The 19,393-nt window shown below is 41.6% G+C and overlaps 1 protein-coding gene across 1 annotated transcript in view; it reads left to right on the top strand.

Moving 5' to 3' along the window:
• Positions 1–19,393, top strand: part of CATSPERB (cation channel sperm associated auxiliary subunit beta) — a 101,612-nt gene that overhangs the window by 63,998 nt on the left and 18,221 nt on the right. The window contains exons 20-23 of the mRNA XM_073350352.1: positions 4,268–4,465; positions 8,314–8,424; positions 13,526–13,636; positions 14,777–14,915. Coding sequence (XP_073206453.1) covers positions 4,268–4,465; positions 8,314–8,424; positions 13,526–13,636; positions 14,777–14,915 — 559 coding nt within the window. The remainder of the gene's footprint in view (positions 1–4,267; positions 4,466–8,313; positions 8,425–13,525; positions 13,637–14,776; positions 14,916–19,393) is intronic.

Below are 19,393 nucleotides of genomic sequence, written 5' to 3'. Positions count from 1 at the left end.
GGACTTTATTAAGATCATGCATGGTAACCAAGAGAAGTGTGGAACCAGAAATCAATTAACCAAAATCGTGTGTCATAAATTAGTCCTATTGGACAAAATAATGAGGGGATGGACTATTTCACCTGTCATCCCTTTTGGGGTTCTTCAAAAAAAATAAGATTGAGGGAGGGAATTCAGATGGACGGAAGTGAACACAGTAATTGATGACTGCACAACTGTACCAGTAACTGTAATTGCACAACTTCCTGGTGCAACTACTGGAAGAACCAACCAGGGGCCGGTCTCCTCTTGACCTGCTGCTTACAAACAGGGAAGAATCAGTAAGGGAAGGAGAAGTGGATGGCAACCTGGGCAGCAGTGACCATGAGATGGTTGAGTTCAGGATCTTTACAAAAGGAAGAAAGGAGAGTAGCAAAATACGAACCCTGGACTTCAGAAAAGCAGAGTTTCTCCCTTAGGGAACTGATAGGCAGGATCCCCTGGGAGACTAATATGAGGGGGAAAGGAGTCCAGGAAAGCTAGCTGTATTTTAAAGAAGCCTTATTGAGGGCACAGGAACAAATCATCCAGACATGCAGAAAGAATAGTAAATGTGGCAGGCAACCAGCTTGGCTTAACAGGGAAATCTTCGGTGAGCTTAAACACAAAAAGGAAGCTTACAAGAAGTGGAAACTTGGACAGATGAGAAGGGAGGAGTATTAGAATATTGCTCGAGCATGCAGGGGTGTAATTAGGAAGGCCAAAACACAACTGGAGTTGCAGCTAGCAAGGGATATGAAGGGTAACAAGAAGGGTTTCTACAGGTATGTTGGCAACAAGAAGGTGGTCAGGGAAAGTGTGGGACCCTTACTGAATGGGGGAGGCAACCTAGTGACAGGTAATGTGGAAAAAGCTGAAGTACTCAATCATTTTTTTTGCCTCTGTCTTCATAGACAAGGTCAACTCCCACACTGCTGTCCTGGCCAACACAGTATGGGGAGGAGGTGAACAGCCCTCAATGGTGAAAGAACAGGTTAAGGACTATTTAGAAAAGCTGGACATGCACAAGTCCACATCTATTGCATCCGAGAGTGCTGAGGGAATTGGCTGATATGATTGAAGAGCCATTGGCCATTATCTTTGAAAACTCATGGCGATCGGGGGAGGTCCTGGACATTTGGGAAAAGGCAAATATAGTGCCCATCTTTAAAAAAGGGAAGAAGGAGAACCCGGGAAACTACAGACCAGTCAACCTCACTTCAGTCCCTGGAAAAATCATGGAGCAGGTCCTCAAGAAAACCATTTTCAAGCACTTGAGGAGAGGAAGGTGATCAGGAACAGTCAACATGGATTCACCAAGGGAAAGTCATGCCTGACCAACCTGATTGCCTTCTATGATGAGATATCTGGCTCTCTGGATATGGGGAAAGCAGTGGACATGATATATCTTGACTTTAGCAAAACTTTTGATACGGTCTCCCACAGTATTCTTGCCAGCAAGTTAAAAAAGTATGGATTGGATTAATGTACTATAAGGTGGATAGAAAGCTGGCTACATTGTCGGGCTCAACGGGTAGTGACCAATGGCTCGATGTCTAGTTGGCAGCTGAGTACACCAGGGGTCGGTCCTCGGGCCTGTTTTGTTCAACATCTTTATTAATGATCTGGATGATGGGATGGATTGCACCCTCAGCAAGTTTGCAGATGACACTAAGCTTGGGGAAGAGGTAAATACTTGGAGGGTATGGATAGGGTCCAGAGTGACCTAGACAAATTGGAGGATTGGGCCAAAAGAAATCTGATGAGGTTCAACAAGGACAAGTGCAGAGTACTGCACTTAGGACGGAAGAATCCCATGCAAGCTACAGGCTGGGGAACGACTGGCTAAGCAGCAGTTCCTGCAGAAAAGGACCTGGGGATTACGGTGGATGAGAAGCTAGCTATGAGTCAGCAGTGTGCCCTTGTTGCCAAGAAGGCTAATGGCATATTGGGTTGCATTAGTAGGAGCATTGCCAGCAGATCGAGGGAAGTTGTTATCCCTCTCTATTTGGCACTGGTGAGGCCACATATGGAGTATTACGTCCAGGTTTGGGCCCCCCACTACAGAAAGGATGTGGAGAAATTGGAGAGAGTCCAGCGGAGGGCAGCGAAAATTATCAGGGGGCTGGGGCACATGACTTATGAGGGGAGGCTGAGGGAACTGAGCTTGTTTGGTCTGCAGAAGAGGAGAATGAGGGGGGATTTGATAGCAGCCTTCAACTACCTGAAGGAGGGTTCCAAAGAGGATGGAGCTCTGCTGTTCTCAGTGGTGGCAGATGACAGAACAAGTAACAGTGGTCTCAAGTTGCAGTGGGGGAGGCCTAGGCTGGCTATTAGGAAAAACTATTTCATTAGAAGGGTGGTGAAGCACTGAAATGGGTTACCTAGAGAGGGGGTGGAATCTCCATCCTTAGAGGTTTTTAAGGCCTGGTTTCACAAAGCCCTCTCTGGGATGATTTAGTAGGTGTTGGTCCTGCTCTGAGCAGGGGGTTGGACTAGCTGACCTCCTGAGGTCTCTTCCAACCCTAATCTTCTATAATTCTATGAAAGAGGAAGGAGTGAGCTTTCACCATCATGGGTGCTATCCCCACCATCTCCTGGAATCTAGCGTGACACCATTGTGCTTTTGTCAGCCTGATCTTGAGATGTCCTGGCCAGACTGGGCCAGAGAGAGGGACCCAGATGACAAAACCACTTCCACCGGCTTTGGCTAAATCTTTTCATTAATTTCATCTCTCTTCTTTTTCTTCTCTTGAATAAGCATTTGGTTTAGCCAGTTGGGACTATATATTTTGCAACATTGCTATAAGCTTTTGTCTAGAAAGGCAGTTAAAAGCAATATCCTACATTGTCCAGTACTGGAACAAGTATGCCAGGTCTCCAAGTGGCTGATGAGATTGTTTATTCAGCAGTGTGGTTGCAAGTGAGATTCAACACCAGGGACAGAAGCTGCATTTTCCATCTTTACTGTTATTTTCTCTTCCTTCTTGTGTGTGTTTGTCATGTTTTGTCTCCTAGGAAAGGGGTTTGGACTTTAACAACAGCTCCAGCCCATCACAACTAAGTTCTTCTCTTTTCTCCAAAAGAACAATTTATTACCATCTTTAATTCCATCTAAGAGACTGTCAGACAAAGGTGGTGGGGGTCCTTCTAAAGATTCTCCCCCACTAAAGGGAAAGGGAACAAGGGATGTTGTTAAAAGGAAACCTTTATTTAATGCTTTACATTTCAAATGCTTTAACTATTTTCCCTTCTGTTTCTGTATTTTTAATAAAAGGTTAAAAAGGATTTGTAATGTGTTTGCCCTGGTACTAAGCAGGCTGAGGTCTCTGTATACCAAATCCCGAACCTTGTTTAAAACTGTTTAATGTTGAACGGTGAATGGGTCATGTTAACAACTTTGACTTTTTGGCCCCATATATTCCATCTAAATTAATACAAAAGTCTCCAGAAAAATGGTATCAAGTCATATAGGTTAAAATCATCCCTTTGAACTCCACCCAGCAAACCAGTCAGAACAAATTATGAAGCACTGCTGTGTCTAATGGTACAGACCATTTCTGAAGAAGACTGTATGAGCTATAGGCCATTTCTAGCTTTATTTTCTATGTTCACTGTAATGCAGGGATGGGCAAACTTTTTGGCCCGAGGGCCACATCTGGGTATGGAAATTGTATGGCAGGCCATGAATGCTCACGAAATCGAGGGTTGGGGTGTCGGTGGGGTGAGGGCTCTGGGGTGGGCCTGGGGATGGGGGTTCAGGAGGGTGCTCTGGGCTAGGACCAAGGGGTTCAGAGGGCAGGAGGGGGATCAGGGCTGGGGCAGGGGTTGGGGCATGGGAGGGGGTCAGGGGTACAGGTTCTGGGAGGTGCTTACCTCAAACAGCTCCCAGAAGCAGTAGCATGTCCCCCCTCTGGCTCCTACACAGAGGCACAGCCAGGCTGCTCTGTGCACTGTCCCATCCACAGGCACCACCCCTGCAGCTCCCATTGGCTGTGGTTCTCAGCCAATGGGAGCTCCAGGGGCGGCACTTGGGTTGGGGGCAGCATGTGGGCGCTCCTGGCTGCCCTGTGCATAGGAGCCGGAGCAAGCCCGGATCCCAGTCCCTGACAGGAGCTACAGGGCCAGATTAAAACATCTGGAGGGCTGAATGTGGGCCCTGGGCCACAGTTGGCCCACCCCTGTTGCAATGGTATATTGTATATGTTTTGGATGTACTCATTTATTTTTACCATATGAACTTCCACAGGGTAAATCTTCAATAGCTGTTGTTCTCACAAAAGCATCACTTGTTTGTGGTGTGTCAACAATTGTCTTAACACTGAAGAGTGGCTGTTCGTACAGTAAATCAATGCACTACATTTCTCCAGTTTCAATCTCTGCCCAGAATTGGCTTCATGGGGACCCAAAAGACCCATATGGTTTCAAACTCTTAAAACAGTTGCCGGTAAGAAAGATAAGTAGTAAGCAAATTTATATCCAAAGGGAGTAATGTTCAGCTTCCCATTTTGTGAAACCACTTGTGAGACACTGATTTCACAAGAAAAAGTGGATGCATGCTTATTTGCGCACAAAAGTTGAGGAAGTGAATAAATAAACGGGTGTCAACATATTTTTGTAGATAATTTAGTTGTGCACAAAAATGTGTGTGTAAAATTAGAGTCCAGGGCTTGAAAGTTGGATCCAAAAATATTATATTTTGTTACAAATATGCCATCAATATTTAGTATGTTTAGGCTGAGTAAATCAAAATGTTTGTAGAGTCCAAGGCCAGAAGGGACCACTGTGATCATCAAGTCTCAATTCCTGTATAACAGGCCATAGAACTCCTCCAAAATAATTACTATTGAACTCAGGCATATCTTTTTATAAAACATCCAAATTTGATTTAAAAATTGCCAGTCATGGAGAATTCACCATGACCCTTGATAAGATGTTCCAATGGTTAATTAATCTCACTTCAAAAACGTTTACGCCTTATTTCCAGTCCGACTTTGTCTAGCTTCAATGTCCAGCTGTTGAATCATGTAAAACCTTTGTCTGCTAGACTGAAGAGCCCATTTTCAAATATTTATTCACCATGTAGATACTTACAGACTATGATCAAGTCATCCTTAACCTTCTCTTTGTTAAGCTAAATATATTGAACTCCTTGAAGCTACCGCTGTAAGGCATGTTTTCTAATCCCTTGATCATTCTCATGGCTCTTCTCTGAACCCTCTCCAATTTATCAATGTCCCTCTTGAATTGTGGACACTAGAACTGGAGACAGTATTCCTGCAGTGATCACACCAGTGCCAAACACAGAGGTAAAATAACCTCTTTACTCTTACTTGAGATTCCCATGTTTATGCATACCAGGATTGTATTAGCCTTTTTGGCTATAGCATCACCTTGGAGACACGTTTGGCTGATTGTCCACCATGACCCCCATATATTTTCAGAGTGACTGCTTCCTAGGATGGAGTCCCCCATCTTGTATGTCCAACATCCATTGTTCCTAGATGTATACATTCACATTTAACCATATTAAAACTCATATTGTTTGCTTGCACTTAGTTTACCACATGATCCAGGTTGCTCTGTAGCAGTGACCTGTCCTCTTCATTATTTACCACTCCCCCAATCTCTCTGTCATCTGCAAATTTTATCAGTGATGATTTTGTTTTCTTCCAGGTCATTGATAAAAATGTTAAACAGCATAGGGCCAAGAACTGATTCCTGAGGGGCCCCACTATACATCCATTTCATTATGGTTCCCCATTTACCATTACATTTTGAGATCTATCAATCAGCCAATTTTTAATCCTTTTAATGTGTGCCTTGTTAATTTTATATCATTCTGTTCTTTTTAAACAAAGAATCACATGGTATCATCTCAAATGTTTTGCAGAAATCTAAGTATATTTCATCTACAAAACTAGCTTTATCAATCAAACTTGTAATCTCATTTTTTTTAAAAAAATCAAATTAGTTTGAAAAGATCTGTTTTCCATAAACCCGTGTTGATTTGCATTAATTATATTACCCTCCTTTAATTCTTTATCAGTGAAGTCCTGTATCAACCACTCCTTTATCTTGCCTTGGACTGATGTCAGACTGGTTTCCGAGTAGCAGCCGTGTTAGTCTGTATTCGCAAAAAGAAAAGGAGTACTAGTGGCACCTTAGAGACTAACCAACTTATTTGAGCATGATGTCAGACTGACAGGCTTATAATTATCCAGGTCATCCCATTTACACTTTTTAAATATTGGGATAATGTTAGCTTTCTTCTGACACTTTCCCAGTGTTCCAAAACTTACTGAAAATCAACATTCACAGTCCAGGAAGTTCCCCCATCAGGTCTTTTAAAACTCTTCAGTGCAAGTTGTCAGCTGATTTTAAAATGTCTAACTCTAATAGCTGCTGTCTAACATCTTTCTGAGATGCTAGTGGAATGGAAATAGTATCATCATTATCATCATCATCATTATATGATGACAATATCATCTGCTTTCCCCAAATTCAGAACAGAAATATATATTGAATCCTTCTGTCTTTTGTGCATTATTATTAATAATTGTATCATTTCCATCTAATAATGGACTAATACCATTGTTAGGTTTCCTTTTGTTAAGTTTTTTTGCTAAAAAAAACTTACTATATTATTGTCTTTAACTCTGCTGGCCATAAATTTCTCCTTGTGTCCCTTGGCTTCCCTTATCAATTTTCTACAAGTCTTAGATTCTGATTTATATTTATTACTGTTGACTTCCTTTTTCTTCCATTTGTTATATATATCAGCTTGGAGGAAGAATTTAATCAGAAAAAACAACGATAATTGGGAATTGCTTAATATATAATTGTTCTTAAACAATTTCCAATTATCATTGTTTTTTCTGATGAAATTCTTCCTCCCAGCTGATTTGGTTCATAATTATTTTCAGCTTTGTGAAACTGCTCCTTTTTGAGCACCAAGTCTTACTGATTTGGACTTTTTTTCTGTTGCATATTGCAAATATGATCAAGTTATGATCACTTGTACCTAAGCTTCCATTAATTTTTAGTTCTGTAATCAATCCCTGTTTATCTGTCAAGATGAGGGCTAACATAGAATTCCCCCATGTTGTATGCAGCACTGTTTGAGTTAAGCAATTCTCATCTATAATATTTAGAAATTCAAAGGATGTTTTAGTACTGGTAGCATGAGACTCAAATTGAAGTTCCCCATGAAACTCACATCTTTTTTTCCAGACACTTTGTAGATAGGCACTACAGGAGTAGGTCATCCTGTTCTCTAGTGTGATCTGGTGGTCTGAAGCAGACACCAATTAGTATCCTATCTTGGGCATTATCATCTGCTAGGACATTGATCTCTAAGCATTCAAGAGCATTTTTTTTCCAAGTTGTCAGTGACTTGGAAACAGGTAATGCCATTTTTGGCATACAGAACCACTCCCTTCCCCTTTTGCCCACTCAGTGTTTTCTAAATAGGTTATAATCATTGCTTTTAACATTCCAGTCATGCAGATCCTCTCACTACATGTTAATTTATGATTTCAAGGCTTCTACTTTCCTCCAGAATATTTTGTTTTTTCTCAAGATTCCTAAACCCCACAGATACAGGAGCTCTGAAATGGGATTGGAAGCAGGGAGAGGGGCAAGACAGAGAACCAAGTCACTGAGTTATGGTATTATTAACTTGACCACTGAATACTTCTTTCTTAACATTGGTTATCTTATACACATCGCCAATTCATATGACTGAATGGTTCATTTTCTAACATGGCTTTTTAATCATGTGAAATATTCTAGATCAGACTTAATATTGGACAATTCTGTAATATCTTAATTGTATTTAAGATACAAAGTATACAAAACTTTGCACATTGTTAGACCCATATTTCAAACATAGATGCCTAAATAAGACAACCAAATCCCTTACGAGGATCAGCATATAGACATGTCAAATGTGTGTGTGTGTCAATTTGAACGTTCAAATATAGGATCTGAATGTTCCATTTAGATGCCCATGTTTGAAAATTGAGTCCACTTGGTTTATAATTCATTTTATTAAACATTTATAATACATATATTTTAAGGAGATAGATACTTTTCCATTTGGGACAACAGTGGACATGGAAATGTGATAAAAATAAATGAACAGGTCTGTTTTGTGTCCTTAGTGGTATTAATACCATATGCATTTCTTCTACCAGTTATTCTGATGTTAAGAAACTCTTGTATCATCCTTTTGACTACATCTGAATGTATATTTATTCCGTATCCATCTCTCTTCTGTTGTATTATACACAGGTAAACTACAGGCCTCCATCTAAACTGGGAATAGCTCTTCCACTCACTGATAACTTTTATAATGCTGACCCCAGCAAACCTAGAATGAGAGATTATTTTGCAGGATCAAAAGTAAGTCTTCTGTAATCATTTCACTGCTGCTGAATGTTCTGGGATCATGCGTGCTATCAATACTGTTCATTTTGTACATTCTGTTCAGTTTTCTATCAGTCACTTTAAATAATCAATACTACAAAAGATCAAAGAGAGGTAAGTTTACAGACAGGACAGTTAGTGATATGCCAGCTTCATCTTTTTCATCTTGCTCAGGGTAAAATCTTCTTTCCTATATACCGGATCTACAGCAGGGCTTGTGGAGCATTATAGCACCACTAACATACTTTGATGGAAACTGCGGTGTACAACTGTGGATTCTGCAACAATAGAGAGGAAGGACAGTGGGAACTGAATGGCACTAGACCTGCTGGACATTTTTTAAATGGAAAATGTCAATTCCTCAGAAGCATATCCATTTTGATTAAACTTTTGTTGGGAAGGTTTTTCAGATCCAGGATGGAAGTTCTGATGAAAAATGAGGTGAGGTGAATGGAGGAAGAGACCCATCCCAGAGTAACCAGGTGTTTGGGGCACTCACATAGAATGTGGTTCAAGTCCCCGCTCTGCCTGCTTTGGAACAGGGACATGTGAGTGCCCAGTTACTGGTCCGTTGGATATTGTAGGGTGGGAATGGGGGTCTCTCTCTCTCTCCATGACAGGTCTGGTCAGTTTCACAGCTACTATTCAATGGTGAGCAGAAGTGAAACTGACAAGGATCATGTCTATTTCAGTAGCCACTACCAGATCTTCCAGCATCCCCAGCTTCACTACAGTAGGGGATTCTAGGGAATAAATTTTGTTTTGGAAACACTACTCTCTTCTTCAAGTGGTTGCACAGATGTATTCCACTCAGGTGTGCATGCGTCCAGCACACCAAAAAGGGAGAACTTTGCTGAGCAGTACCTGTCAGGCGGCACATGCACCTCACACCTCCTTTTGGTCCTTCTCAAAGCTATTTAAGGGTGACACTCCCCACAGCTTGAGTCATAGCATTCAGCATGGTCACATTTTGGTGTCTCAGTGGCTTCTTTGTGAATGCTAAATAGTTATAGATAATAGTAGTAGTACTCTTACTAGTTAGTTAGTTAGTGTGATGCTGGTAGCACTGGTGTCAGCTCTTGCCAAGGCTCTAGGTGCCAGCTGAGCACTGACAAATTCATAGCTGGAATCCAGACCAACTTACGTGTGTGTTAGCATTATTCAAGACGGGTGTTAAATTTGTAAGGCTGTGTTTAGACTCTAAAATGCTTGTTAATTGCTTCATGCATTAATCTTGTAATGTTTGTATCCCATACTATAAATTAGGGCTGTCGATTTAATCAGTTAACTCACACGATTAACTCAAAATAATTAATCGCGATTAATTATTTTGAGTTAATCACACTGTTAAACAATAGAATGCCAATTGAAATTTATTAAATATTTTTGGATGTTTCTCCACATTTTCCAATATATTGATTTCAAGTACAACACAGTATACAAAGTTGACAGTGCTCACTTATATTATTTTTTTATTACAAATATTTGCACTGTAAAAATGGCAAACAAAAGAAATAGTATTTTTCATACACCTCATACAAGTATTGTAGTGCAATCTCTTTATCGTGTAAGTGCAATTTATATATGTAGATTTTTTTTGTTATATAACTACATTCAAAAACGAAACAATGCAAAACTTTAGACCCTATAACTCCACCCAGTCCTACTGCTTGTTCAGCCAATTACTCAGACAAACAAGTTTGTTTACATTTATGGGAGATAATGCTGCAACACTCTGATGCAGAAACTACAGAATCCAAACCACCAAAAAAGAAAATCAACCTTCTGCAGGTGGCATCTGACTCAGATGATGAAAATGAACTTGCTTTGGTCTGCACTGCTTTGGGTGATTATTTCTTTTAGGGCTAACCCAAGTTGTTCCTAGGATGTCTTTGCTTTTGTTTCCTAGCTCCAGCCCTGGAAGAGTTAAAACAGCAAAGTAAAGAAAAATGTCCTGTTATCTTTCCCTCTTCTGTGGGCTTATTGAGCAGCTTCAGATTTGCTCTGCTTCTCTGTCTCTGGCTCTCCTTTAATATAAGCATTCAGCTGTGGTGGTTTCTTCTGCAGCGTCAGGACTGCCTGAACTGATCTCAGATTGTGCTCTGTTGTTGGTGATGCCTTCAGCACTGCTTAAAAATCAGTGTGCAGAGGCAAAATCAGTCCCTTTTATTGGTACAAAGAGATCCCTTTGGCATTGATGGCAATGTTGCCTTGTGCAGTTTCAGTGCGGACCAGATCTGCAGGTTCAATGCTAACATTCGTTCCAGTGCCAACTGTTTGTGCAGCCTCAGTATCCCTACCGGTACTCAAGGTGCTGGTTACCATACCATCTTCAATACCAGTGTGGCCCACGTTTTGAACCTCAGTCAAGTTTGGGCGCTTGCTGACTCCACAGGGGCGACTCCTCTCTTGTCATCAGACTATTTGGAAGATTCCTTGCGTTCGAGCTCAAGGTCCTCTACTGCCTCTCTCTGTCCTCCAAGTACCAATCTTGAAAGTCTTTGAGGCCTCCAGGGAATCACTATTGTTACCGGAACCAGCACCATTCCCACAGTAGGGGTAGGGGCTTGGGCCCCATGTGGCTCCCCTGAGTTCCCACCAGACTCCACTTCAAGTTTTTTATAATGTCTTTCTCTTGTTTTCCCCTTTTAAGCTCCTCCCTTCCAGGCACAGCAAGCCTTACAGGTGTGCCTAGTTAGTGCTGAACAAGCCCAGAAGAGCTCATTAGTCTCCTCTCTACTACAGTGAGGATGACCTTTGGGAAGCTTCTCAATCTTCAGGGACCCGATCCTCTGCTCATTGCAGAGCAAAGTCACTGAACCCTCCTATTGTCCCACTTCCCAACTCAGCTAGACTGGAGACTCATGCTCCCTCTGAGTTATTATAGTCTGAACCAATATTGCAGGAGCAAGTTTTGCCACAGGAGATTCCACTGCTCCTCTTCCTTCCTCACTGGATGATTCCACGTCATATTTGTCTTCTCGTGTTGCTCAAGACTGTAAGTCTTATCAGGATCTGCTGAGGCAAATGTCTACAGCCTTGGGCATTTACACAGAGTTTGTTCAGGAGCATACCCATAAATTGATGGACATTCTCCAATCATTAGCTGCAGGAGCTCTCCCTATAAATGAAGCTCTTTTGAAACACACGAAGCATATGGATAAGCAATATTATGTCCCTAAGCAAGGCTTTGAGAGCTTCTACTCCCATTCCACCCCAAACTTTCTCCTCATAATAGCTGCAAATGGGAGGTTGAGATGAGAGAGATTCAAGCTGATGCCTGAAGATAAGGCGTCCAAAGGGCTAGATTTAATGGGAAGGAATATTTATTCTACCTTGTCATTACAGATGCACATTGGTAATCAGCAGGCACTGTTATTGAAATATGCCTTCCTAAATTGGAACGCCATGTCTAAAATTATAGATAAATTGCCAGAAAACGCCAGTGTTCAAAACTGGCTGGCTTTACAAGAACCAGGATCCAGTCTTTCATGAAAACACCCCAGCTCTACAAGATGTTTCCTCAGTGAATGAATCCACAGTGCCTCTTCCTAATCTGTGTTATACTGAAATAGTCTTTTGTCTCTACTCATAGGCAATGTGATCCCCTGTCTGTTGTAATGTTCCTTTTTACATCTAGGTGGTTTCAATTGTTTACCATTGTCTCTGATGATTTTCCATTGATCATTGGCTAGCAAGGGAGGGGTGAAAGCTCCCACCTGTTTGAATTTGCCTTCACGAAGACATATTATCCCTTGGTAACTAACTTCACTCCAAGACCATAAAGCATACTTTCCATATAGTTACATTTTCCTTAAATATTACCCATACATACTTCTCTCAGTGATTATTGGTCTAGTTACAAGCTATCTGTAAATGCCTTGCAGGTTATCCCTATGGATAAATGCTCTTCTAGACGTGTTTGGTCTAGTAAGTTTGTCAGGCCTGAGATGAGAGTTCTTTTCAAAGAAGAGAGGATTCTTTGCCAAGGCCCCTCAATGGGCCACATCTTCACAAAGGATATTGGCTCATTCGACAAGAAACCAAGTGGCTTCAGTCGTGGTTGTTAGTGACATTTCCATATTGGACATTTGCTGGGTCACTACCTGGTCTTCTGTGCATACCTTTACCAAACACTACACTATGCTACCCTATTATGACTGCATCTAGGCTAGATACAAATTTTGGAAAGTCAGTTCTGCAGTTGCTGTTTAAATAGTCTCTGAGTCCCACCCCCTTCTGTTACTGCTTGTGAGTCAAGTGAGCAAAATACATGTCTGCAACTCAGTTAGTTACTGGACTGTAACTGTTCTTTGAGATGTGGATGCAGATGGGTATTCCATGGCATATTCTCTCTCCCTTCCAGTGCGAAGGAACTGAGGAGGGTCAGGGTAGTTCCATTCTTAAATAGCCTTGGGAGAGGCCAGAAAAAGGCATGAGAGCACATGCACAAAGTTCTCTGTCTTCAGCACACTGGGAATGTGCACATCTGAGTGGAATGCACATCTGCCCCCACATCTCTAAGAACAACAGTTATGGCTCAGGTAAGTAACTCATTTTTTCAATGTTTCTGAAACAAAATATCACAGGATTTCAGTTTTGTGAAAAATTTTTGGCTTTTTGTCCTAGTATAGAACAAAATTTTTTTTCCCCAAACTCAAAAACATTTAAAAGATTTAAATTCTGCTTCCTGACCAGCTCTAGTTCATATATTGTAACATAAAAGTCAAAATGATATGGTTAAGATGAAATTAAACATTAATTAAATATTTTTGGAATATTGCATTTCAGGGAAAATTCTGAGTTTTTGATTTTTTTCAAAACCATATGAGATGGAACCATATTTTGCAACCTCAGAATTTCCCACAGAATTGAAATTCTGAATTTTGACCTTCTCTAATACCCAGATTGGTCTCCAGCAAATGACACATTTACAATTTAGATCTCTCCAATAAATCCAGATAAGTAATTGCATTTGTTTACCCATGTTCTTTCTTTTAAAAAAAACAAACAAAAAAAAAGTTTTCAGAATGTAGGTAAGAAAGTGAGTTAAACTGTTTTTATGTCCCATCTACAGAATTCTGGAGCCTACAAGCAGTGTGCTAACAAGTCAACTCGAGCAGAATGTAACTGCGATGACAACAAGAAACTTTCCTCTTTTGTTGCTTTCTCAGATTGCAAGGAGAAGGTGAGAACTGTAACAAGACAAGCTTGAAAATAAATGTTTATTAAGACTGAATTCTGCCCTTAGCTATGTCTAGGCAACCCTCCTGACTTTAGTAAGAATTGTATGGATGAAACAGGGGCAAAAAATCTGACTCTTAAGGAGACATCCCAGCTCATCATTGTAGGTATGTGAGTGTGGAAGAGCTGACTCTCTGTTAACACTCCCCCTCCTAGCTGGGCATGATGTAGCAGCTCTTTCTGCTCTAGTGCTCCCCTGCCAACAGTCATTCTGGTCCTGTGGTGGTCTCATCTCACAATTCACGCTCTGGCCAAGTTACATTTTAATTGCACCCCTTCTGGTGTAACAAAAGTACAACTGAAAGTCCAAAATGGTTGTAATACAAATTATCCTTTTGCCCCCTCTTGGGCTACTATTTAGCTCTTTCTTGAGGCTCCATCTTCGGCTCTACCCTGGGCTAAACAGTCCTTGGATCAGGATTGTACATGCCTTCTTCAGGGCTGATTGGAGAACTCAAGCCCACCTTCAACTCTGTGTTCTGGCCTAGAGGACCCTGTCTTAAGTACCTAGGTCTTCTTCAGCCATTCTGCTATTTCCCTGGGCCACATCCTATCTCTGATTCCCACTGTGCTGCTTCCCAGCAGCCTGGGTGTAACACAGCCTCTCCTCTGTTTAACCAGGCCTCTAGCTTTTCTCTAGGCCCTCCCAGCTTCTCCTTTCTCTGCTTGAGCACCGCTCCTTCAGGACTCCTCTGTGCCGTGCTGCCTTTACAGGGTCCACCGCTGGGATTAATTCCATCCGTGTAGATTTTTCCATCTGCTTTCCCCATGCCCTTTCCAGACAGAGGGAACTCACTACCTTTTCTCTCCTGGTTTCTCTGTCTGAGATCCTCCCTGCTAGCTTTCAGTTCCTTCTTTTATCTACTTATCCCCAGCTTGGTCTAATAACAAATCAACTCTGACAGATCCTCCAGGGTGCATCAGGGTGGGCTAATTGAGCTCTCAGACCCGTTAACCTTTGTTCATCTGAATGGGATAGACACCCCCATAAAGGTGAGGCTTCAATGTTTAATGAGTGAATTAAAGAAGCAACACAATCTTATTTTAAATTTAACTAAATAGTAATATGCAACTTCAATTTTAGGCTTTGAGGATGAAGTATCCAGTTTCAAGACTTCCAGTCCATTTCAGAGTTGACAGTGAGAATGAATATATACCACTGGTATCTCCTTTTTTTGTAACAGTCACAGAGGTTAACCATAGGACAAACTGGGAAGTTGCAGGTATGGATAGAGGATTTGCAGAGAAGCTTTTTGATAACAGACAAGACTAAGAACAAATGTTAAGATCTGTAAAAAATCTCTCTAAATGGGCATTTCTGCTGGAAGTTTACCTTTTCTTTCTCATCTATTTTCTTAATGGATCCAGGCAAGGACTCCTGCTTAGACCCTGATGTATGTACCAGATCTGTCTCAGTGGTCAAGTAGGACAGCAGAGGGTTATGATACTGAGCATTGTCTGATTTCTCTCAGCCAAGACGTTCCACTGTTAAAAAGACAGGGTAAAAGATGCAAGAGGAAAATATAAAACCCCAGCCAGGCTGGTTTGCTGGTTCTTTCCACTTGTTTACCATTGACTTAAATGGGAGCAGGATTCAACCCCCTAACATTTAAAATGTCTCATAGGACCCAATTGGGCAGTCTCCTTCCACAGACACATTGAAGACTATGGGAGTTTTACTTGAACAAGGTACTGCAGGGTTGGAGCTATTGAATTTTTGGTCCAATAGAAGTCAATGGCAAAATTCACACTGACGTCAATGAGACCAGGATTTCACCCATGGATCTTCAAATTTAAATATTATGCAAGCTGTTCAAGGCAGGGACGCTGTCTTTATGTGTATTTGTACTGTGCCTAGTCCAATGGGTCCTTACTCTGATTTGGTTCTCTGAGAGCGATTGTAATCAAATAAAAAATACCTTCATAATATTAGAACAGAAGGATTTAAATTTGTCCAAATTAGGACCCAGAGTATAATCAACCATATATGCTGCCTAGGTTAATCCATTACCATTTCTAAAAGAAACAATTGAACAAAATCGCCGTAAATCATTTCTGTTTGGGCCATATATAGTAGCAAAATACCTGGGAACCAACCTTCTGAGCATTGATTAAGAACTGTTGTATATAAATAATAAAATAATGCTCCTGCAAGAATATTATTCCCTTTCCCTTGTTTTCTGTTATTTCTCTTGCTTTCCTACTTCACTATGATTTGTTGTTATTCATTGGAGTATCAATATAATTTATTTTCTAACCTCCTCAGGGCAGGAACCATATTTTTCTCTTTATCTGTCAAGAAGCATGTATTCCTAATGAGCAACAAAAATATTAATATTATTCATTAAAATTGAGGCACCATATTATAAATTAAAAGAAATTGAGAGAAATATTAGGTGACTCAGCTTACACTCAACTCTCTGGCATTTCTTCTTGCTTGTCTGTAACAATGTATGTAAGAATCTCTCCAGAGGCACTGTTGGAAGTGGTGAGCTCCAGGGAGGAGGGTGTAAAAGGAGGAGGTGCAGTCACATGACATATGGGACTACGGACAGACTTCTGCACAGAAGGGGGTATAGAGGTGATGAGGAGGATACAAAGGGGTGGTAAGGAGAGAGGCTTGGGTGAGTGAGGGAGGGAGCATGAGGAGATGCAGGAGGGAGTGGAGCTGGATAGGGCCTAACAGGTGAAGAGAAGTCTGACCTTGATGCAGGAGTGTCAGCGAGGGCAGTGCAGGGATCTAAAAAAAATGAGTGGCATGAGCAGAGTGGCAAGGGAAGAAGGTAATTTTAGCAGCAGCATTTTAGCTAAGCTGAGGGGAGCAAGAGGAGAGGCACTGAGGCCAGAGAGGAGAGGGCTGCAGGAGTCAAATGAAGAGATGACCAAGGCAGGGAGCAGAGGTTGAGGGGTGGGAATGGAGAACAGAGAGGATTTAATAGCAGCCTAGCCCTAGGTGACATGATGGAGTAAAAGGCAACATGGAGATTGCAAGTCTGAGTGGTGGGGAGATCAGGGACAGACTGAGGAGCAGGAGGGGCTCAAAGTAGCAGGAACTGTCTGTAATGAATCTTATTTTCCTATCTCCTGTTGGCCTAGAATCATAGAATATCAGGATTGGAAAGGACCTCAGGAGGTCATCTAGTTCTACCCCCTGCTCAAAGCAGGACCAATCCCCAAACAATTTTTGCCCCAGATCCCTAAATGGCCCCCTCAAGGATTGAACTCACAATCTGGGTTTAGCAGGCCAATGCTGAAACCACTGAGCTATCCCTTCCCCCACCTACATGGATGGCAGGGTGGATTCCCTCAGGCCTGGAAAGCACGTTGGGATCCTCAGAGGGTGGTGCTCTACGAGGCCAGGACATTCAGGTTCAAGACAGAGATTGCATTCCTGCCACTCCCACACCTGCTTCAGCAGACAATCCTGCTGGGTCCTTAGAAATCACATAAACTTTGGTTTCAAGGGTTGTGGTGCCGCATAGCCAATCAATTCCAACATTTCAGGGAATGCTGTAGCCATCAGAGGGAAGAACCCTATTGATTTTGGTGAAAATCAGAAAACCTGAAAGCCTGATTTCCACTGTGTAAGTGAGAGAAAAATTCACCCCTCAGAGTTCCCATTTGGTGCTGCAGGTAGAGGAATCTTTATGGTGGCACACATATCCTAGCAGTTTAATATGCTGCTCTTATTCGGTATACAGCTTAGCCTATATAAGCAATAAAGTGTATAACTGTCATAAATATAAAGGAAAGGGTAACCACCTTTCTGTATACAGTGCTATACAGTCCCTTCTGGCCAGAGGCAAAATCCTTTCACCTGTAAAGGGTTAAGAAGCTAAGGTAACCTTACTGGCACCTGACCCAAAATGACCAATGAGGGGACAGGATACTTTCAAGTCTGGAGGTGGGCGGGGGGGGAGGCTTTTGTCTGTCTGTGTGATACCTTTGCCAGGAACAGATCAAGGATACAAGCCCTTCAACTCCTGTAAAGTAATCTAGCTAGAAAATGCGTTAGGTTTTCTTTGTTTTGGCTTGTAAATTCGCTGTGCTGGAGGGAATGTGTATTCCTGTTTTTGTGTCTTTTTGTAACTTAAGGTTTTGCCTAGAGGGATTCTCTATGTTCTGAATCTGACTGCCTGTAAGGTTATCTTCCATTCTAATTTTACAGAGTGTTTCTTTTATCTTAGTTTTGTTCTTCTAATAAAGTTCTGGTTTTTTTAAGAATCTGGTTGGGTTTTTAGGGTCTTAAAAATCCAAGGCTAGTTTGTGCTCATCTTGTTTATTCTCAAGCCTCCCCAGGAAAGGGGGTGTAAGGGCTTGGGGGGATATTTTGGGGGAAGATTTCTGCAAGTGGTCTCTTCCCAGATTCTTTGTTAAATCGCTTGGTGGTGGCAGCATACCAGGTTTTAACCTAAGCTGGTTCCCAAGGCAAGAAAGAAATCTGTGCCTTGGGGAAGTTTTAACCTAAGCTGGTAAGAATAAGCTTAGGGGGTCTTTCATGTGGGTCCCCACATCTGTACTCTAGAGTGGGGAGGGAACCTTGACATGGTGGCAGAGAGGTGGGATCATTTTGAACTAGAGATAATTTTGAACCAAAAGCACAGACTTGAAGAGGTTGTTTTTGTTTTGTTTTTTTAATTGAAAGCAGTTAGTTTTTTCTGTCTCTTTGCCTGGAGGCAGAGGTATTAGTGGTTTTAACAAAAGGATTTTTCTGTAGGCTGGGAACAGCTATCAGAGACAAAGGTATCAGGTTACAGCACAGTTACTGGCAAATTTTACAAGCCAGTATAGCTAAGTTAAGAACAGAGGGGCTAAGATGACAGAAATCAATGACCAACAGAAACTGGAGATAACCAGACTGGAAGCAGAAGAGAAAGAAAAGAAACACCAGAGACTGGTCGAATTAAAATGACTCGATATAGAGAAAGAAAAAGCCAGGGCAAAGACAGAAGATGCTACCCAAGAGGCTGCCCACAGGAGAGCTATGGAGGAAAAAGAAAGAGAAAAAGCCAGGGCAAAGACAGAAGATGCTACCCAAGAGGCTGCCCACAGGAGAGCTATGGAGGAAAAAGAAATGGAGGAGAGGGAAAAGGAGAGGAAGTATGCACTGGAGATAGAGAAGGCAAGGGCTCTGCAGAATATACCGAATAACCCTAACAATCCTTCCCAACAATCCACAAATGAGAGCGACTATGTCCAAAGTATGATGAATCCAGTGATATTGCTGAATATTTTCTCACCTCTAAGAGACTGTGCACACTCCATACAATTTCTGACGCTCACAAGATGACCACATTGGTCGCAAAATTGACTGGAAGAGCTCTGGACATATTCAACAAGATGCCTATTGATGAGGCTTCTGTCTATGATAAATTCAAGGATTTGGTTTTAAAACAATTTCAAGTTACACCTGAAACTTACAGAGTAAAATTTAGAGCCCTTAAGAGAGGGCCTGGACTAAGTAATGTGGCTTATGTAAACCAGATGACAGATCTGTTTGATAAATGGCTCAAAGGATGGGATGTAACTAGCTTTGGAGGAATGCGGGATTTGATCATACAGGAGCAATTCCTGAATATGTCCAAGGATGACATAAAACAGCATTTATGGGATAAGAAAATGGACTCAGCTTCTTATGCTGATCAATACGAGCAGTCCCAGACCGCCAGAGAGGCAGGGCAAACCAGAACAAAATGGGTGG

Source organism: Lepidochelys kempii, chromosome 6 (assembly GCF_965140265.1).
Source record: "Lepidochelys kempii isolate rLepKem1 chromosome 6, rLepKem1.hap2, whole genome shotgun sequence".
Lineage (NCBI taxonomy): Eukaryota > Metazoa > Chordata > Testudines > Cheloniidae > Lepidochelys > Lepidochelys kempii.
Note: the sequence above shows the minus strand (reverse complement) of the source record. Positions and strands in the feature narration are given on the sequence as shown.